This window comes from Nycticebus coucang, chromosome X, assembly GCF_027406575.1.
Source record: "Nycticebus coucang isolate mNycCou1 chromosome X, mNycCou1.pri, whole genome shotgun sequence".
Classification (NCBI taxonomy): Eukaryota; Metazoa; Chordata; class Mammalia; order Primates; family Lorisidae; genus Nycticebus; species Nycticebus coucang.
The window spans coordinates 14,214,182-14,232,426 of NC_069804.1; the positions used below are offsets into that span (position 1 = coordinate 14,214,182).

General features: G+C 39.0%; 1 protein-coding gene across 3 annotated transcripts in view; it reads right to left on the minus strand.

The window, feature by feature from the left end:
* AP1S2 (adaptor related protein complex 1 subunit sigma 2) overlaps positions 1 to 17,921 on the minus strand; it is a 30,216-nt gene extending 12,295 nt beyond the window's left edge. Inside the window, exons 1-5 of one of the 3 annotated variants that reach the window (XR_008377658.1) lie at positions 17,571 to 17,889; positions 15,262 to 15,440; positions 7,562 to 7,670; positions 6,495 to 6,632; positions 1,544 to 1,638 (exon numbers count right to left, since the gene is read on the minus strand). Coding sequence is in view for 2 of the 3 variants with exons in the window: in XM_053580395.1 (XP_053436370.1) it covers positions 6,495 to 6,632; positions 7,562 to 7,670; positions 15,262 to 15,440 (426 nt within the window). In the remaining variant the exon portion in view is untranslated. Of the gene's footprint in view, positions 1 to 1,543; positions 1,639 to 6,494; positions 6,633 to 7,561; positions 7,671 to 15,261; positions 15,441 to 17,570 lie in introns of all 3 variants that reach the window. The other 2 variants (XM_053580395.1, XM_053580394.1) reach the window with 2 other exon arrangements.
* Positions 17,922 to 18,245: the final 324 nt, after the last annotated feature.

Sequence of the window (18,245 nt, forward strand, 5' to 3'; positions counted from 1 at the left end):
ACTTTAGTAGGTCAGGATCAGCATTAAAGAAAAGAAAAATAGAATAGAATAGAAAATGTGAGATTGCAAAACTCAATGAGAGTATTATTCAATAAAAATTTTGGCATTTTGTTTACATACCATTATGATATAAAAAATGTATTTACTACTATGGATTCTACTCAAAAACTCTTGAAGATCAGATTTTCAGTTATTGGATATTTTAAAGTATTCTAATGTTTCCTCATTACAAATAGCCCAGACTATGACTGGGCCCAAGAGATGACTCAAAATGAGTTAGAAATGAAACAGAAAGGGGAGAAATCCTCAAAATTCTGAAAAGCAGATAAGGGGAAAAAAGCTCAAAAACATAAACATACAGCAAAATGATTACAATCTGAAAACCAGTAATCAAAGACAATGGCCAAACTATCTCTTATTAAATGTAAAGCGAAAGGCAAGGTTTGTTCTGCTTTCTATATTTTCTGTATCTGCTCTTCTGTATTTTTCCATTTTAAGCATTAACACAACCAAATCTCATTTATCTAGAATTTGGTCTTGGAGACCCCAATTACATTTACTGATAAAAAACTAAAATACGCTACCATAAAAGACTATAGTTTTGTTAACTTTTAACCCAATTTAAAAGAAAAGAGGTTTAGGCTTAAAGATTTTTATGTAAATTGGCAATTACACAAAGGAATTATAGGAGTTTGCCTTATTAAAGCAAATTCTAAGAGGATTTATATGAAAATGCTTTTTTGTTGAATGAATGACATTGTATATATTTGAAAGCATCTAACTCTTTTAAAATAATTTAAGGTAGTCTTGAGTTTGACTAGTATGCCCAAATATTCTTAATTATACCAAGACTTGACTTTCAAAAAACCTAAAACATCATATTAAAAGGCATGTTATTAAATACTTCAAAAGTGCTTATTTACTTAAAATAATTTTAAATTACAAAAGCTTCTTTTTTGTAAAAGAAATCACATTTTCTCCTAAGATTATAAAGAAATCACGTTTTCTCCTAAGATTCTTACCGTTCCATTTTTATGCAGTCCCACAGACTTATTATTACTTTCACAAAGATAAATCATGCAGCCCCCAAACTAAAATCAATTTTAGCAGCACTAATTCTCCATAGAGCACCACTTTCTAGACAAGGCAAATAAACAAGTGTAAATCCAGTAAATATTCATAAAGTGATCTCAAAAATAGAAGCAAATTCATGAGCATAATGCTTGCTTTTGGTACCTCACTTATTTTGCATTTCACAGATTACTTTGGTGAGAAACAATACCAACAGCAAACAAAACTCAAAGGAAAAAAGCCACCACAAATTTCAAAATGATGCTGTTAGTATAAAAAAGAAAGGCTGACACATCTCAAAGCGCTGATGAACAATCATGCATCTACCACTGAGGGTTAAAGCCCACGGCCCGGTATTCACCTATTTGACCTTCACGGATCAAGCAAGGACTTGAAATCATCTCACGTGCAACTGTCTTTGCATAGCACCCCATTTTATCCATGCCACAAAAATGGTAAATTTAGTAGTTACCAATAAATAAGTTGGGGGTCAAAGGGACTAAAGCCTTAGACTGCTCTTTATCATAAGATATCCTCAGACAAACCTCCCCATTCTTCATTCTGGCTCTATAAAATTAAGGAGCAGAGAGAAACTGGTAAGTGCCTGACTTTACAGAACAAAAATGTCATGCTATTATTTCCTTTGTTATTATATATGTGTTTGTGTGTTTATATAAAACCAATTGCATTACCACCTCCCATCCTACCCCTACCAAAAGTCTACCTTAAAATAGGTGGTGAGAAAAATATTCCAAGCATTGCAAAGAATAGCAATATAATAATTTCAGCATGTTGATTTAAGAATCATCTTTAGTGCCAGTGGCATGTTAAGAAGACATGTTTTAAATTCCAGTAATCAAACATTAAAATTTGGATAAATGACCAATTTCTGGGCATTATTCTCAAATCTAATTATGTATTCATACAACTAAACACCAAAAGGGATAAACATAAAGTTCAGTCTAAAAATGTTAAAACTGATCCCTTATTTACCAAGTAATCAAGTAAAATTACAAAAGCTATTTTGACTGGTCCAAAAATAGTGAGTTATCGCAATTATTTGTCCACTGTCAGTTACAAATCGAACTTATCCTACTCTTGCCCCCCTCTCTCTACTGTACATGACTGGCATTTTAAAAAAAGGTATCTTTATTATATAAACACAATGTCTTCTGATTCCTTAGTGGTTATTATTTGAATACCCTTTATGCTATGTTATCACTGACTATAATACGCTAATAGAAAATCTTCACCCACTGATCTTCTTCCTTATTTGCCTTTAAAATGAAGGACTGCCCTAAACTACGTGATGTTTATGCAAATTGGGTAAAGGATAAATTGTAAGAAAGTTTTCTGAAGAAAATAAGCATTCTTAAGGATAGAAGTATGCATTTCAAAAATTAAAGAAAGAACTAATATCAAAATCATTTTGAGATTTGCATATACCTTTAAGCCAACAGATATAAGCTCATTGTAAGTTCAAAGTCATCTTTGGTGCTTAGAAATAATCAAGAAATAATCAATTTAGGTAAAAGACCTGAAACTAAATAGAAAAATCATGAGACATAAAAAATTAAAGTTAACTAATTAGGACTTCTACTACAAATTTAAGACTGAATTTAGATAAGTATCTTCACAGCTATATTTATAATTTTGGAAGTGAAATCATTTCATGACATTGACTAAGTGAATGCTATACCCCAAATTATAAGACGAAAAAAGCTATAATACATCCAGGCATTTTGATCCATCCAACAAGAAATAAATTAAAAGTTCTTATTTACATCTATATAGCCAATAAAAAATTCCAAGTGCTGATAATTTGGACATTAAAAATTCCCAGCCTGGCAGTGCCTATAGCTCAATAGGTAAGGCACTGGCTACATACACTGAGGCTGGTGGGTTCGACCCTGGCCCGGGCCAGCTCAAACAACAATGACAACTGCAACACGAAAGAAAAAAAAAATAGCCGGGCATTGTGGTGGTGCCTGTAGTCCCAGCTACTTGGGAGGCTGAGTCAAGAGAATCACTTAAACCCAAGAGTTAGAGGTTGTTGTGAGCTGTGACGCCATAGCACTCTACCAAGGGTGACACAGTGAGACTCTGTCTCAAAAAAAAAGAAAAAAAAAAATTCCCAGCCTAACAAGTCAAAGATGGCATTAGTCTTAGGAAATCTACTCTGTTCCACACAGAAACACCTCTGGGAGAATTATGAATTTCTCACTGTATGACTAAGAACACAGAATTTGGCGTCTAAACCAAAACAGTTACAAGATACATAGCAAGACAATGCACGAATGGGGAGACGGAGCACAGTGGTTTCACACAGCTCTGGGGTTTAGCAGAGTTGCTAACCAGGTAGCCTCAGAAGACTGGACCCTCACTGAGCTTCTACTTTCTCAGTTGTTCAAAAGGGCTCCCTCTAGCCTGTTCACAGGGTGTCCTCACGATTAGCACAGGATACTTAAAGCAAACTGCTGAGCCCTGGGCCTCACATAAGCATTACTTACTGTCATAGTTATTTTTGTTGTCATGGTATCTAGAACAAAAACTTTTTTAGCAGTTTATTGAGTGCTCTTGCTCATCTTATATAATATTCAAATACTCTCCCACAAATGTAAACCTTATCATGTACCAACATAAAAATGAACTCACTTCAGTGAACACATAACTTGCCATCCCTGAATTTATGTTAATGAAGTGAACAGAATAACCTGAAGCCCACACAGACTTGAGCTTGGCTTCATAAAGGCCTTAACCTGCAATATATTCAAACTCACTGTAAATTCAGAATGGACTACCACCTTCTGCTTCCTCAGGACCTGAATGGCTAAGAAAAACTGTTTACCTACACCCCTAAAGAGACAATATCTTAATGTACTCCTCAGTTTGGTTTGTATACAAACAATGTAAAAGTAGTCACAGAAGAGAAAGAGGGCCATAGCTCTCTTCTAAAGACAAGAAACTGTAATTAATAGTAGTCATTAAAATAAAAAAGGGTGCGGAAAGGTATCTTTTCTCTATTCCTACTTTCCTCATTTAAAGACATAAAAATAGTATTTTAAAAAGAGAGACAAGAGGCTTGATGCAGTGGCTTAGGCTTATAATTATAGGACTTCTGGGAGTTAGAGGTGGGAGGTTTGCTTGAGGCCAGGAATTCAAGACCACCAGCCTGAGCAACAGTGAGAGCTCTTCTTTACAAAAAAATAAAAGAATATTATTCAGGGATGGTGGAACTAAACGGGAGGCTGTGGTGGGAGGATCGCAAGAACCCAGGAGTTCATGGTTATGTAAGATATGATCCAGCCATTGTATTCTAGCCTGGGTGACAGAGATATCAAAATCTAAATATCACACTCCAGGAAAAACATTAAAATTAAAAGCTGATGGTGGGCGTCTGTAGTCCCACATACTTAGAAGGCTGAGGCAAGGGGATCGCCTGAGCCCAAGAGTTTGAAGTTGCTGTGAGCTATGACACCATGGCACTCTATCCAGGGCAACAAGTGAGAGTCTCTCAAAAAAGAAAAAAAAAAATTAAAAGGTGAGGGCAGCGCCTGTGGCTCAAAGGAGTAGGGCACCGGTCCCATATGCCAGAGGTGGCGAGTTCAAACCCCGCCCCAGCCAAAAACTGCAAAAAACAAACAAAAAAAAATTAAAAGGTGAACTTTAACAAGTTTTAAAATGTTTTATAGCAAATGTAATCAATCAGAAAATGGTGAAAAACTTGGAGTAAATACCAAGTTCTATTAAAACAGAATATAGATCCATAATAATAAAATACACAAGTGATCAAAGGAACAGACAAATATGAAAAATTCCCAATACCTAATCCTGGTTTTAACCTACTTTTTAAAGAAGTCTGATTGGTGAACAGCCAAATAAGGAGATGCTAACTTTATAAAACCAATTTTACAACAGTAGAACATAAGCTTATAGTCACCACCCCTGATATTAAAAAAAAAAAAATCTGCAAACTGACATTTCTAATCAATTAATAAACCACTATGTAAAGGATACATACAAGGCAAAGGGCTGGTGTTCATGTCACTACTGAATAGCAGATGGTAACAAGGATGCCAATCAAATACCTCACCTTTGCAGGCACCTGGATAACTCTTTTGATAAAGCCAAGAACACTAAACACACAATGCACTGTCTCACGTTCAATAGATGTGTACTAGATGAATGTCATCTCAACTTCAAGCCATCCTCACAATCAACCTAGCCAATGACTGATGCAGGGAGATTCCTGAGTAGTTTTACCCTCCTCCCAGAGGCCAAGAGTTAAGTTATAATGCAGAATATAAGTTACTCTTCTTCTCTTAATTCATTCTCTTAAAACTTGACATTCCTGTTATAACAGAAATGGTAAAAAACCGGATTTCAAGTCTCCTTTAATAATTAAAAAAAGACAAGAACAAACTGATGAACAAGTACATAATAAACAAGAAAGGGTCAAAATAAAATGCAAACACAAAATCATACTTTCAATGCCTCTGGAAAATGAACCAGTGAGCCAAAATTATTCAATATCTTTTATATACAGTAGAACCTCCATAGTTGACCACCTCTTCAAGTTGACCTAATTTTCATATACCAGAGGTGCACCACATCCGCAGATTAGTACAGCAGGCCTAGTTCCTTATGTTGACCACCTCTGTGCGTTGACCAGTTTGTTATAGTCCTTTGGGTGGTCAACTTACAGAAGGTCTACTGTATATGTACACACACAAACTTAACTACTTTAAAGAAAAAACAATGCATGTTTTAATATTTACTCTTTCTTATGCTATAGTGTAAATGATAAAAATATGATAGTTTTTCTATAGGATCAAAATCACAACTAGCTTTAAAGCAGGAGTGTCCAACCTTTTTTTCCCCTCTGAGCACATTACAAGAATAAGAGTTGTCTTGGGCCACACGTGAAATACACAAACAGTGGCTCGGCTCCTGTAGCACAGTGATTACGGCGCCAGCCACATGCACCGAGGTTGGAGTGTTCGAACCCGGCCTGAGCCAGCGAAACAACAATGACAACTGCAACAAAAGAATAGCCGGGCATTGTGGCAGGCACCTGTAGTCCCAGCTACTTGGGAGGCTGAGGCAAAAGAATTACTTAAGCCCAAAAGTTTGAGGTTGCTGTAAGCTGTGATGCCATGGTACTCTACTGAGGGTGACATAGTGAGACCGTCTCAAAAAAAAAAAGGGGGGGGTGTCCAACCAACAGACCTCCTCCAAAGTGAACCATCCATCCATAGATAACTGAGTTGACATGACAGACACATATTCCATTCAATAAACTGCACATGGATGGACACTACATGCCAAGCAGAGAACTTCAGAGTAATTTGTGAAACTGTAAGAGTGACGACTGAGGCTTCACATGCTATTGCCTAGTCAAGGGACCAAGAATTTTATCTTACCTCCTGCAGTAGGTCGGCCTGCTCGATTGCTTTAAGGACATTTTTCTTGGATGTTTCCTGAACTTCCCCTCCCAAAAGAAACTCATCTAAAATAAAATAAGCCTTCTCAAAATTAAAGATGATATCAAGTTCACACACCTGAAAAGAAAAAGAAAATACTGTTAAAACTTAAGACAGCTCTCTTCAATGATGAGGGGTTAAAGAAAAGCCAAAACAAAACTTGAGGAAGTAAAAGATGCTTATTCATCACTACATAATGAATAAAATTCAACCCGAGTGAATCAATCTTAATTCTTGCTAAAAATGGCAATCATGCTAACTAAGCATCACTGGTGTAAGTAATCTTAATTTTCATATCTCGAGTACTTAAAAACATAATGCCTATAATCTAAATAAGGCCTAGGGCTGTACGCTCCCAATGTGGGCAACTTAATAATTCCTTATTCATAAAAACTGATCTTTAAACATATATTTCCTAGGCAATATGATTCTAACTGCTAACCAAATTCAAATTCTATAGTAAGCTCTTCCAGAATATTAATGGTTGCACTTGGACTCCTTTCTACTTCAATATTTTAAACCTCATTCTCAGTATCATAATTAAATGAGTTAGGGTGGTAGGGTCCTCAATTCTAGAAGTTAACTATCTAGGCCCACTGACAAGAAAGAATCATTCCTGTCCTCCCCTGCAGTTAGAATCGCTAAGACAATGAAATAATAAACTTTTTAGAGAAAAGATTTTTTTTTTTTGAGACAGAGTCTCACTATGTTGCCCTCGGTAGAGTGCCGCGGAGTCACTGCTCACAGCAAGCTCAAACTGTTGGGTTTAAGCGATTCTCTTGCCTCAGCCTCCTAAATACCTGGTACTATAGGAGCCCACCACAACGCCTGGCTATTTTTTGTTGTTGTTGTCACTGTTGTTTGGCAGGCTCGGACTGGGTTCAAACCTACCAGCTCTGGCATATGTGGCTGGAGCCCTAGCCGCTGAGCTACAGGCACTGAGTCTAGAGAAAAGATTTTTTAAAAATACTATGGCATACAATTTCCTAAAATAAAATACTACTCACACTGCCAAAATACTTGTCAAGTAATTCCACGTAACGATGAATTATTTCCAGGGTAATTAGTTCATTATCCTGATCCTCAATAGCACAGCAAAAATACAGACTAGCATATCTGTAACAAAATACAAACATGGAAACAAATGTTATCCTGTAATCATGTTTTCTAAATATATTTTCATACCTTATTGTGAAAGATACCATGCTTATCAGTTTATTTCTTCTTTAACAGTACAGATTATTTTTCTCCTAGACTACAAAAGTAATAAATGCATAAGAGAAATTTTGAAAAGCATAGTCAAGCATACTACCCAGAAAAGAGTAACTGATTTTATTCTTCTTTCTTTCGGGTCCCTTTCTATGAGCACTTTATTTTTATTTTTATTTTTATTTTTGGAGGCACAGTTCCACTCTGTCACCCTGGGTTGAGCGCCATGGCATCATCACAGCTCACAGCAACCTCAATTTCTTGGGCTCAAGCAATCCTCCTGCCTCAGCCTCCCGAGTAGCTGGGACTACAGGTGCTCACCACAACGCCCAGTTAGTTTTTCCATTTTTAGTGGAGATGGGGTCTCACTCTTGCTCAGGTTGAGCTCCTGAATTCAAACAATCCACCCACCTCAGCCTCCCAGAGTGCTAGGATTATAGGCATGAGCTACCATGTCTGGCATCTATGAACAATTTAAAACATAGTTGACCCAGGTTTTTCTTAAGTTAACTTAATTAAAACAAATTATACTGTGGATTCATTTGAAGTACAAGTAAACAGGGAAGAAAATAGACCTTCCAACTGAAGGACTTGTTACTGGGGTACAAGTAACACACATACAGAGAAGACCACAAGACACACAAGCTCAATGAATTTTCAGAATGAACCATCTATGTATCAGCACCCAGATCAAGAAAGAGAACACTATCCAACTCTGAAACCCCTCCCCTATCCTCTCCCAGTCATAACCTCCCACCCCGAAGTTAATTTAATCACTATCTTAACTTCTAATAACATAAAATTGAGGTTTCCAGGATTGTGGAAACCCCAAGAAAAGAACAACAGTTCCAAATTATGACAGAAGTTAGAGAAAGAGAACAAAAAGTTTCTATCACTTAGGGCAGTGGTTCTCAACCTTCCTAATGGTTGGGGGTCACCACAACATGAGGAACTGAATTAAAGGGTCGCAGCATTAGGAAGGTTGGAAACCACTGACTCAAGGGAAACTCAGACCTGTCCTCAAAATTTTCAAGTTCTACTGTGGAACTGAAGTGTAGTTTATTTACCCAAGAGGAAGGAATGAAGCTGGGAAACTCATATTCTCCAAATTAGGATTCTAGCACAGGGGACCAGGATATGACTGAACCAAGAAAGCCACACTTTTTAATGAACGACCTGAGGTATGGCAAGTCCTTTAAGGAAGATTAAAAGAACATTTTTAAATGGTTTGAGTGTATTTAAAGCTTTTGAAAAGAAAGAAAATACCTGAAACCTTCTAAACATGTCTCAGTTAAGACTGTACTTTCCACTAAAGAGCACTAAAATGGTTTTTGGAAAACACAATGGGTAATTACTGTTCATAGCATCAATGTAAAATAATACTGTATATAGAAAAACACACACACCCTCAGTTTTGGGATTCAACAAATTCTTATTCCTCTTTGTGAAAATAACTAGTATTCACACAATAGTATTATTTTCAGTATTATTCAACTCACCTTTTTTGATGTTTTCAATAGTAAGTACTATCATCCTTGGTTATGGGTTAAAAAAAAAAAAAAAAAGACCAGTAACAACAACAACAAAAATGATACCCGGGATCACAGGCCCTACAAGTGGTAGTACTTAGGACAAGAAACTTGATCGTTTGACCTTAACTGTAGGCCTTTTTCCACTCTGCCATACCAACTTCCTTGTCATACATAATCATGACTTTTTTTTTTTTTTTTTTGCAGTTTCTGGCTGGGGCTGGGTTTGAACCCACCACCTCCAGCATATGGGGCCAGTGTCCTACTCCTTTGAGCCACAAGCGCTGCCCAATCATGACATTTTTATATGTTCACTCTACCTGACTTCCACATTCGGCGGTAAGTTATTTAAAATGGTGGGTCTCCTATAGTCTTATTGAGAATAGGCATTTATCATTGTGAAGGGAATAAATCATGGAGGATACAACAGAGCACTGCCTCCAACTTTAACAAAGTGCTTCCTCTTTTTCTCATAACAACTCTGTTTTTGTTTATCTGTTTTTTTTTGGCTGGGCCGGGTTTGAACCCGCCACCTCCGGTATATGGGGCCGGTACCCTACTCCTTTGAGCAACAGGCATCGATTGCCCTTTTTGTTTATCTGTTTAAAAGGTAATAGGATATTCCAACTTATTTTGAATTTGGGGAAATTGATACAAATGATACATAACATTCCCTGAATTAACAAAACTAAAGATTAAAGGAACTAACAAAAAATTATAGATTAAAAACCACATATAACTAGCTGATATGAACAGAATGCGAAACACTTCCATTACAGAGTTTACTAATACTCAGTTTCGAGTAAAACTGCTTTTACTCTTATTTTCAGTATTTCTTCAGTACTACTATTAATCAATCTAATCCATCTTTGCTCCTTATCCACAGTACTGCCTCTTTACTTCCAAATAAACAGCACTTAAACACTAGTCAAAGATCCCAAACTGTACAAATCATTTGGAAGCATTAATTTAAAAATCACCAGGATCAATGTGTCTAAGCCAACCAGTAATATGAAAAAAAAAATGCACAACACTATTTGAATGTTTACTCTCACTCAGAATGGAAAAAAAGAGCCATGGAATTAATGAATTCTTCGTTGTTGTAGGCGAACAGATAGCTATCAGGATGATAAGAAGGCACCTCTTTCCAGAAAGCTTAGGGAAGGAAGAAACAAGCATAATAACAAGTACCATTCACTGAGACCTCACCCTACAGGAGGCACTAAATGTCAGCCAAGGCTTTTGCATATTTTACCATTCAAATCCTCACAACAACTCTGCCAGAGAGATACCATTATTATTTGCATTTAGAGGAGACCCAGGTTTGAGTAACAATAATTTGATTCCAGAGCCCAGCAACTGTATTAAAGTAATCCTGCACCTGGCAAAAATTAAAATATGCTTAAAAGAATATCCTAAGAGCTTTGAAGAAGAGCAATAAAAAATGTCATACTGATTTAGTAAAAGATTACCAAGAGAACCTGAAGTGTACTCCCTATATTTAGGACCAAATGGTTTTTAAAAATTCAATAATGAACTCATTTTGTTCTCTTAGTGCATATTTGTAAGTCTAAATCTGAAGAAAAATTAATAATAGACTAGTAAGAAGAAAGGTATGTTGGCTATTTTTAGCACAGTGGATTAAGGCTTACTCTAATTACTGGCACTCAGAGAACATCTGAAAGTGCCTATTCTTATATTCAAAACACATGACTTCTCTGCAGTCAGCTAAATATCAGCTGACTATGGGTGAATGTAGCTAAACTGTTCTCAATACCCACTGGTATGCCATTACACATTCTTTTGTTAGTAAAGAAAATCAATAAGTACTCTTTGACAAATTCTCAAGCTAGTAATTTGGAGATGCATGTGCTTTTAAATTAATTTTGAAAGACTTTAATCCAGTGCTTCTTCCATAAAATGCTGCACAGAATAGGAATTTTTAAAAAAGCATAGTGTTCTGTCTTCAAGGGATTGTCAAGAGCATTTATTTTAGAGATGAGGAAACAAAGGCAAAGTGACTTATTCAAAGTCACAAAACTAGCTAATGGCACAAATGGAACAGAATTCAAGTCCCCAGATTTTCAGTCTGTCTTTTCAGCTGACATTGTTCTTATTCCTTTACCTCTCCCTCCCCAACAAGGGAGTATGTGTATGCCTAATACTCAGGATAAAAAATGTAGATGAGCCAATTTTAAAAAGACAAAAATCACTGGCTGATATTAACAGCAAAAGTGCTAGTTCAGGTTTCTCAGAAGCCAAGCAGCAATTCTCTTACTTAAAAGGTGTTCTCTTCCAGCTGGAGTAGGGAAAACAAATCAACTGTTTACATCAACAAAAAATAAATTCTGGGGTGGTGCAGAAGATGATGTTTTCAAGTATGAAATGGTGGGGGGGGGGAGTGTATAAAGAAACATCATAAATTCCACCACCTTTTGTATACAAATGAAATCTCAATAAAGCGGTTTCTTTTAAAACTCCACCTTTTATATAAAGGGGTATGATGTAAGTATCATAGTTGGGTTAGATTACCTTTTATACCTTTTAAAAGAAAAGGCAGTGGCCCAACATGGGACAGGAATGCCAACCAGTGCTTTCCTTTCTTCCCTTAACAGGGCATTCCTGGGATTGATTCCCTTGCTGGTATTTTCCTCCTCCACACGGGGGACTCCTTCCCCTATCTAGAAATAAGCTTAAGCCTTTCACACTTTTTTTTTTAAACCACGTCCCCCACTCCTATGTCTATAGGTGGTTACCACCTCTTCTGCCTTCATAGCAAAGCTCCCTAAATAGTCTACAAACGTGCTGTTTAAATTTCTCCACCTCATCACATTTTGCCCCATTATATCAAGAGTTCTGCCTCTATTATTCCACTGAAAATGTTCTGGCAAAAGGCATTTTGTGAAATGCTCACTGTAAAATCTAACAGTCTTTTTTCACTTTCATTGAACTTTATGCATCTGGCACCGGTGATCTTATTTTCAAAACTCTGCTGCCCTGACTTTACAGACCTAATACTTTCTCTCTTTGGTTCTGATTCTACTCTGATGGTCCCATCTTCATCCCCTTGCCTGCTGCTTGAATGCTGGTGATCTTCTACTTTATGGCTTATTTTCCCCAGACTTCCATGCCTGTGCTTTTCTCATCAGAAAATCAGGCCATCTCTTAAGGAAGTCACATAGGCATCTCCAAATCAATTTGCCCCCAACTGAGCTGAGTTGCTAGCTCACCATTTGCCCCATCAGCCAAAGGGGAAGTACAGAATCACTCCCACTCCTCCCTTTCCTTTGTCACCCTTCCCATTTCTAGGGGTGACCAAGTCTTACCAACTTACCTCATAATACCTCTCCTTTCCAGCATTTGGGTTCGAGACCTCAGACCTCCTATCTTCAAGACCATGCAGCCTCCTACAGATCCCACAGGTGCCAGTCTCAGCTCCTCCTCCCCCGATCCACTGTCCTACTGCAATCTTTTAAGAAACCCAAATCTGATTTTTTTTAGCCCTATTTAAAACCTTTCCCTCCAAGCTTAAGAATTAAGTTTCAGTCCCATGTCAATCACTAACTAGCATATTATCTTGAACAAGTCACTTCTCCCAAATCCTTACTATTTTTTTGAGACAGAGTCTCCCTCTATTGCTCTGGGTAGAGTGCCATGGCTTCATAGCTCAAAGCAACCTCAAACTCTTGGGTTCAAGCCATCCTCCTGCCTCAGCCTCCCAAGTAGCTGGGACTATAGGTGCCCACCACAACGTCTAGCTAGTTTTTCTCTTTTTAATAGAGATGGGGGTTTCACTCTTGCTCACACTGGTCTTGAACTCCTGAGATCAAGGCATCCCCCCATCTTGGCCTCCCAGAGTACTAGGATTACAGGGAGATACCAAACCTGGCTCCAAATCTTCACCTTTTTTTTTTTTTCTGGCTGGGGCTGGGTTTGAACCTGCCACCTCCAGCATATGGGGCCAGCACCCTACTCCTTTGAGCCACAGGTGCCGCCCCAAATCTTCACTTTTTATAAAACTGAAGTTTGATCAACAACAGAGATTTTTAAACTCAGGAACTGTCTCCTCTGCAGAAGGTAGAAGCCAAGTGAGCAATGGTCCAGGATCCCTGTTCCTGATTTCACAAAGAGCAACTCTACTTCTGCTTGTTTTATTTAAGGTTTTACCCCTGGAGCAAAAAGCTTAAGGGGGGGAAGATTTGACTCGATTATTGTAAGGTATCTCCCAACTCGGATTTGTTATGATTTTTTTCTATGATCTTTAACAAGTACTAAGCCAAACACTACATACAAAATCACACAAAGATGACTAAATTCATTTTATAGTAAAGAGGAGTCTGTAATATTTAAGAAACTGGTTCGGGTGTGGTGGCTCACACCTATAATCCTAGCACTCTGGGAGGCTGAGAAGGGTGGATTGCTTGAGCTCAGGAGTTCAAGACCATCCTGAGCAAGAGGGAGATCCCATCTCTATTGGAGAAAAAAAAAAACTAGCTGGGCATTGTGGCCAGAGCCTGAAGTCCCAGCTACTCAGGAGGCTGAAGTAAGAGGATCACTTAAGCTCAAGAGTTTGAGGTTGCTGTGAGATAGATATGACACCACAGCACTCTACTCAGGGCAGCAGAGTGAGACTCTATCTCAAAAAAAAAAAAAAAGGAAAAGAAACAGTCTGTCCTATAATCTCTATTTCTTCTCCTGCCATTTTCCCCACAAAAATTGCCATCCATACTTGGAGTACAATAAAGGAAAGAAGAGAAGAAAACCAGACTTCTCTCCCATCCCATTTTGTTACTTCCATGCACTCTCCATACAAGAGAATTTTTTTATATTTTTCATATTGAATATGAAATTATTCAATAAGGAATAGGAATGGGAAAGAAACAAAGAAAATATCCCTCAAAGAAAGTATATTTATTTTAACCTACTGAGAACAATTTTGAGAAATTTATTTTATGATATTCAAAGAGTTTCAGATATTAATAAAGATGCACAGCATTTAAAAAAACTCAGTGTTCAAATGAGTCACTTTGCAACATCAAATCTTTAAAAATCTATCTCTAACAAAATTATTTATTGTATCTAATCATATCTACACGACAGCCACAAGTGGACTTCAAATTAATAAACATGGCTTACAAACAGATCCTGTACATACACAAAGGTTTTGTGGGTTTTTTCTTTTTTTTCTGTAGACAGGGTCTTGCTCTGTGCCCAGGCTGGAGTGTAGTGGCATCATCATAGCTCACTACAATCTCAAACTCCTGGAATCAAGTGATCCTCCTGCCTCAACCTTCTGATTAGCTGAGACTACAGGCACATACCACCATGCCTGGATAATTTTTCTATTTTTTTTTTTTTTTTTTTTTGTAGGGATGAGGTCTCACTCTTGCTCAAGCTGGTTTTGAACTCCTGAGGTCACATCGGTCCTCCTTCCTCAGGCTCCCCAAAGGGCATGCCTAGCCTACATAAAGTTTTTAAACATCTGTGTGATTGAAATGGTCTATGTACCCTACTTATTTGTAAGTGATTAAAAGTAAGATTCTAAAAATCACATAAAAGGTATGTCAATTATTAGTCACTACTTTATAAATTTTCAGGAGAAGGGATTTGCATCTGTGCTTGCCAAAATTCAGAGAATTACCCAATTTAAAATACTGATCCTATTTTCCTCTGAATTCCAATGAATTCATTGAACTCATCTAAAAAGATGATTAAGCATGAATAATCATTTATGTCTTTAATTATATAATTAGTTTTCAAATGATTTCTCTGCCTTTATCATTTCAGCCTGGGTAATCAATCAAAACAACAGTTACATTAAAAATGTAAAGGTTTATCTCTTAAACTTATTTCATCTAAATCTTTACTAATCATTATCTGTAAATGTCATCACTCAAAAGTCTGCAATTTCCCAAATGACCTAACACTTGATTCTGCTACTTCATCTTTCTGATAAATAAAAATTGTACCTTTTGTAAACAATCTTCAGATCTCGCCACTCAAGAAAGCTGCACATTTTAGGTTTCCGTGCTAAAACGGTTTGAACAAGTTCTCTTGTAATCTTTTTCTTCTCTTTGTCTGATAGTGGGACATACCATTTCTGCAGTCGAAGCTTTCCCTGACGACTAAAAAGCAACATAAACTGCATCTGTTAAGATAAATAAAATCCAGATTACATGCAATACTTCAAATCAATAAAGTTAAGATTAAGATTACACGTTCCACAGAGAAGCTTTGAGGGGGAGGCATTTAACTGACAAATGATTAGCAGCCATCGATATTTCTATACCCATTAAAATACCAGGAAATTCTTTTAAGATCTTCCTACTAGACATACACCTTCCCATCCCACTCTGTTCCACATAAATTTGGAGGAGAATGTGTGGGGGAAAGAGAAAAACAGGCAATAATTTGGAGTGAAGAAAAATAAAGATAACTCTCACATTTTAAGAAACTAGTTACCTATGCTATACATTCCATTCTCTCTATATGCATCAAAAGAGAACTGCAGACTTCAATTGGTGTAGGTCCGTTTAAAAGAAACAAGAGACCTACTATTTTTTTCACCCTGAGGCCATTCTAGTTCCAGACAGAATTACTTGTAGACAGCTTATCACTTAAAATGCTCTCTTCAGTTTATGGTATTTTATTTTAAGCAAAACAGAATGAGCCACAATATTAAACAAACAAAAAAATCCCATAAATACACATTTCGCTTAATAAAAGTCTGTTTTCATTTCACTTTTTAAAAATTGGAACATCAATATACACACAATTAAGAACTGAGTTAATACAATGTTATGAAAGAGAATACAAATATTTAAAAGGCAAAAATAAGAGTTACAAACATTCAGAGACATACAAAATATTTCATTTAAAACAATAAAAAATAGCTTTTACAGATGGACTGGATGCTGAATCCAGTGTATTTTATACTTAAACTAATTTCTATGTATTTATTTGGAACCCGCTAATGTGTTGATTAGTCTGCATGTTTAATTTTTTTAAGCAGGCTTCTTGTAATTTAATTGGTCATCACAACCGCAAACATACAAGTATTGTTTCTACAAGGTAATTTAAAGGTGGAATTCAGATAGCTATTCTCTTTTTTCTGTTAACCCTTTCAAGTGCCTTTAACAGTGTTACGGCAAGATTCAAGCCTGATTCTCAATATTCACCACACCATCTTGAATTTGAACATGGGGAGGGGAAATGTACGCAACCGATGTAGAATAAAACTGGTCCTAAATTTCGATAAGAAATTATTGTTGTTCTTTTGTAATGACCCCTAAAGGCATCAACAAGATATCTGTAAATTTATAACGTGGCAATTTAACTTTAGTAAAGTTAAAATTGGCTGATTACCTCACTTAAAATGCTTTAGGAACACAAAATCTACGGATATTATTAGGTGACACCGAAGTGCCTCTCATCCAAGTCCTGAAGATAGCGGCAGTCGAGGGGGACAGCAAGTGAACCATCAACTGGACAACGTTTAAAGCAAACCAGCTACCAGAACTTGGAAAAGAATGGACCCCGTATTCCTAGATCTTGGTGACCAGAGGGGTGGAGGTTTGGTACGGGCTCAAGGCTGTCTGTAGCAGGTTCCTGTATTAGCAGTACCACTTTGCAGGACGATAACACAATGTATTCTACTTAAAATAAATTATGTGCTAACACGGGACAAAACCGGCAAGCAAGGCACAAGTATTCCTTCCCTCTTGCTAAAAACCAATGCTTTGATTTTGCCGCAAATCACAGGGCACAATTCCTCGAGATTGATATTAAAAACAATGGGCTCAGCCGCGGAGAGGGCTCGGGGCCAGGGTTCCTCGGGTCCGGCCGTCTCCAGTGTCTCCCTCCCTCCCGATGCCACACTCCATCACTGACCATGCCGGGGCGAGGTGACAGGCAAGGAGTGGAGCAGACAATGGCATCCACCGCCGCGCAGGGGGCGCCAAGAGTCCTTGGCCGTCGCCACCCCCGGCTGCCGGCCCCTCCCGAAAACGCCCCGCAAAACTTAAGGCGATTCCCGAACCACAGGTGCCGCGGGGCTGTCGCGGAGCCCAGGACCGGACCTGACATCCTGAGGTGCGGCGCGAAGTGGTGCGCGGAGCGCGGACCCCGAGAGAAGTGAGTTGCGGGGCGCCGCGCCCCAGTAGCGGGCCAGCTGGGCGCGGGGTGGGGTCGTCGGGGCGCGCGCGGGGTGGCAGGGGGCGCGTCCAGCCCTCCCTCCCCATCCCCAACCGGCGAGCTCCGCTCGCCCCCCGGCACTTACGGCAGCCGCGGGCCGCAGGCGCGGCGAGGCTCTGCCGACGGCGGCGGCGGCGGTTGAGGGGAAGCCCCTGTCGCCGAGCTGGAAAAGAGAAGCCGTGTTGCTGTGGGGAGAGTACCCGGTTGGCGGAGGGCAGGCTGAGGCGGTTAGGGGAGGGCGAGTCGGCAGACTCCGCCCCGGGGGCCGGACGGGGGAGGAGTTGGGGCTGCGGCTTACGGAGGAGCGGGCTGGACGACGCGCGGGAAGCTGCTCAGCGGTCACCAACGGCACCCGAGGCAGCGCAGGTGACCATACAATCCGAGGAAGCCGATTGGCTGCTGCTTCTCTGAGAGGGGAATGCCGCGAACCGGAAGCCGGGCCACGTGACCCGGAAGCGGCGTCTGCTGGACCGGCGAGCTCGCGCACTTATGCCGGTACCTCTGGGACGCGCGCGGGCAGCTGTCCAGGCTCTTTAGTGACAGGAAGACAGGGTTCTGCGGCGACCTTAGTCTACCCTGTGGTGTGGGGCAGGAAAGGTCCGAACCGCGAAGAGCCAAGTTCGAGCTCGGATGACTCTCCGTGCCCCGAGAGGGTGGGACGGGGAGGTGTGACGGCTGATGATGATGGTGGGAGGAGAGAACTCTGGAAAAAACAAGTCAGCTCTTTCGTGGAGCTCGTCACACATTCACAGAGCCTTTT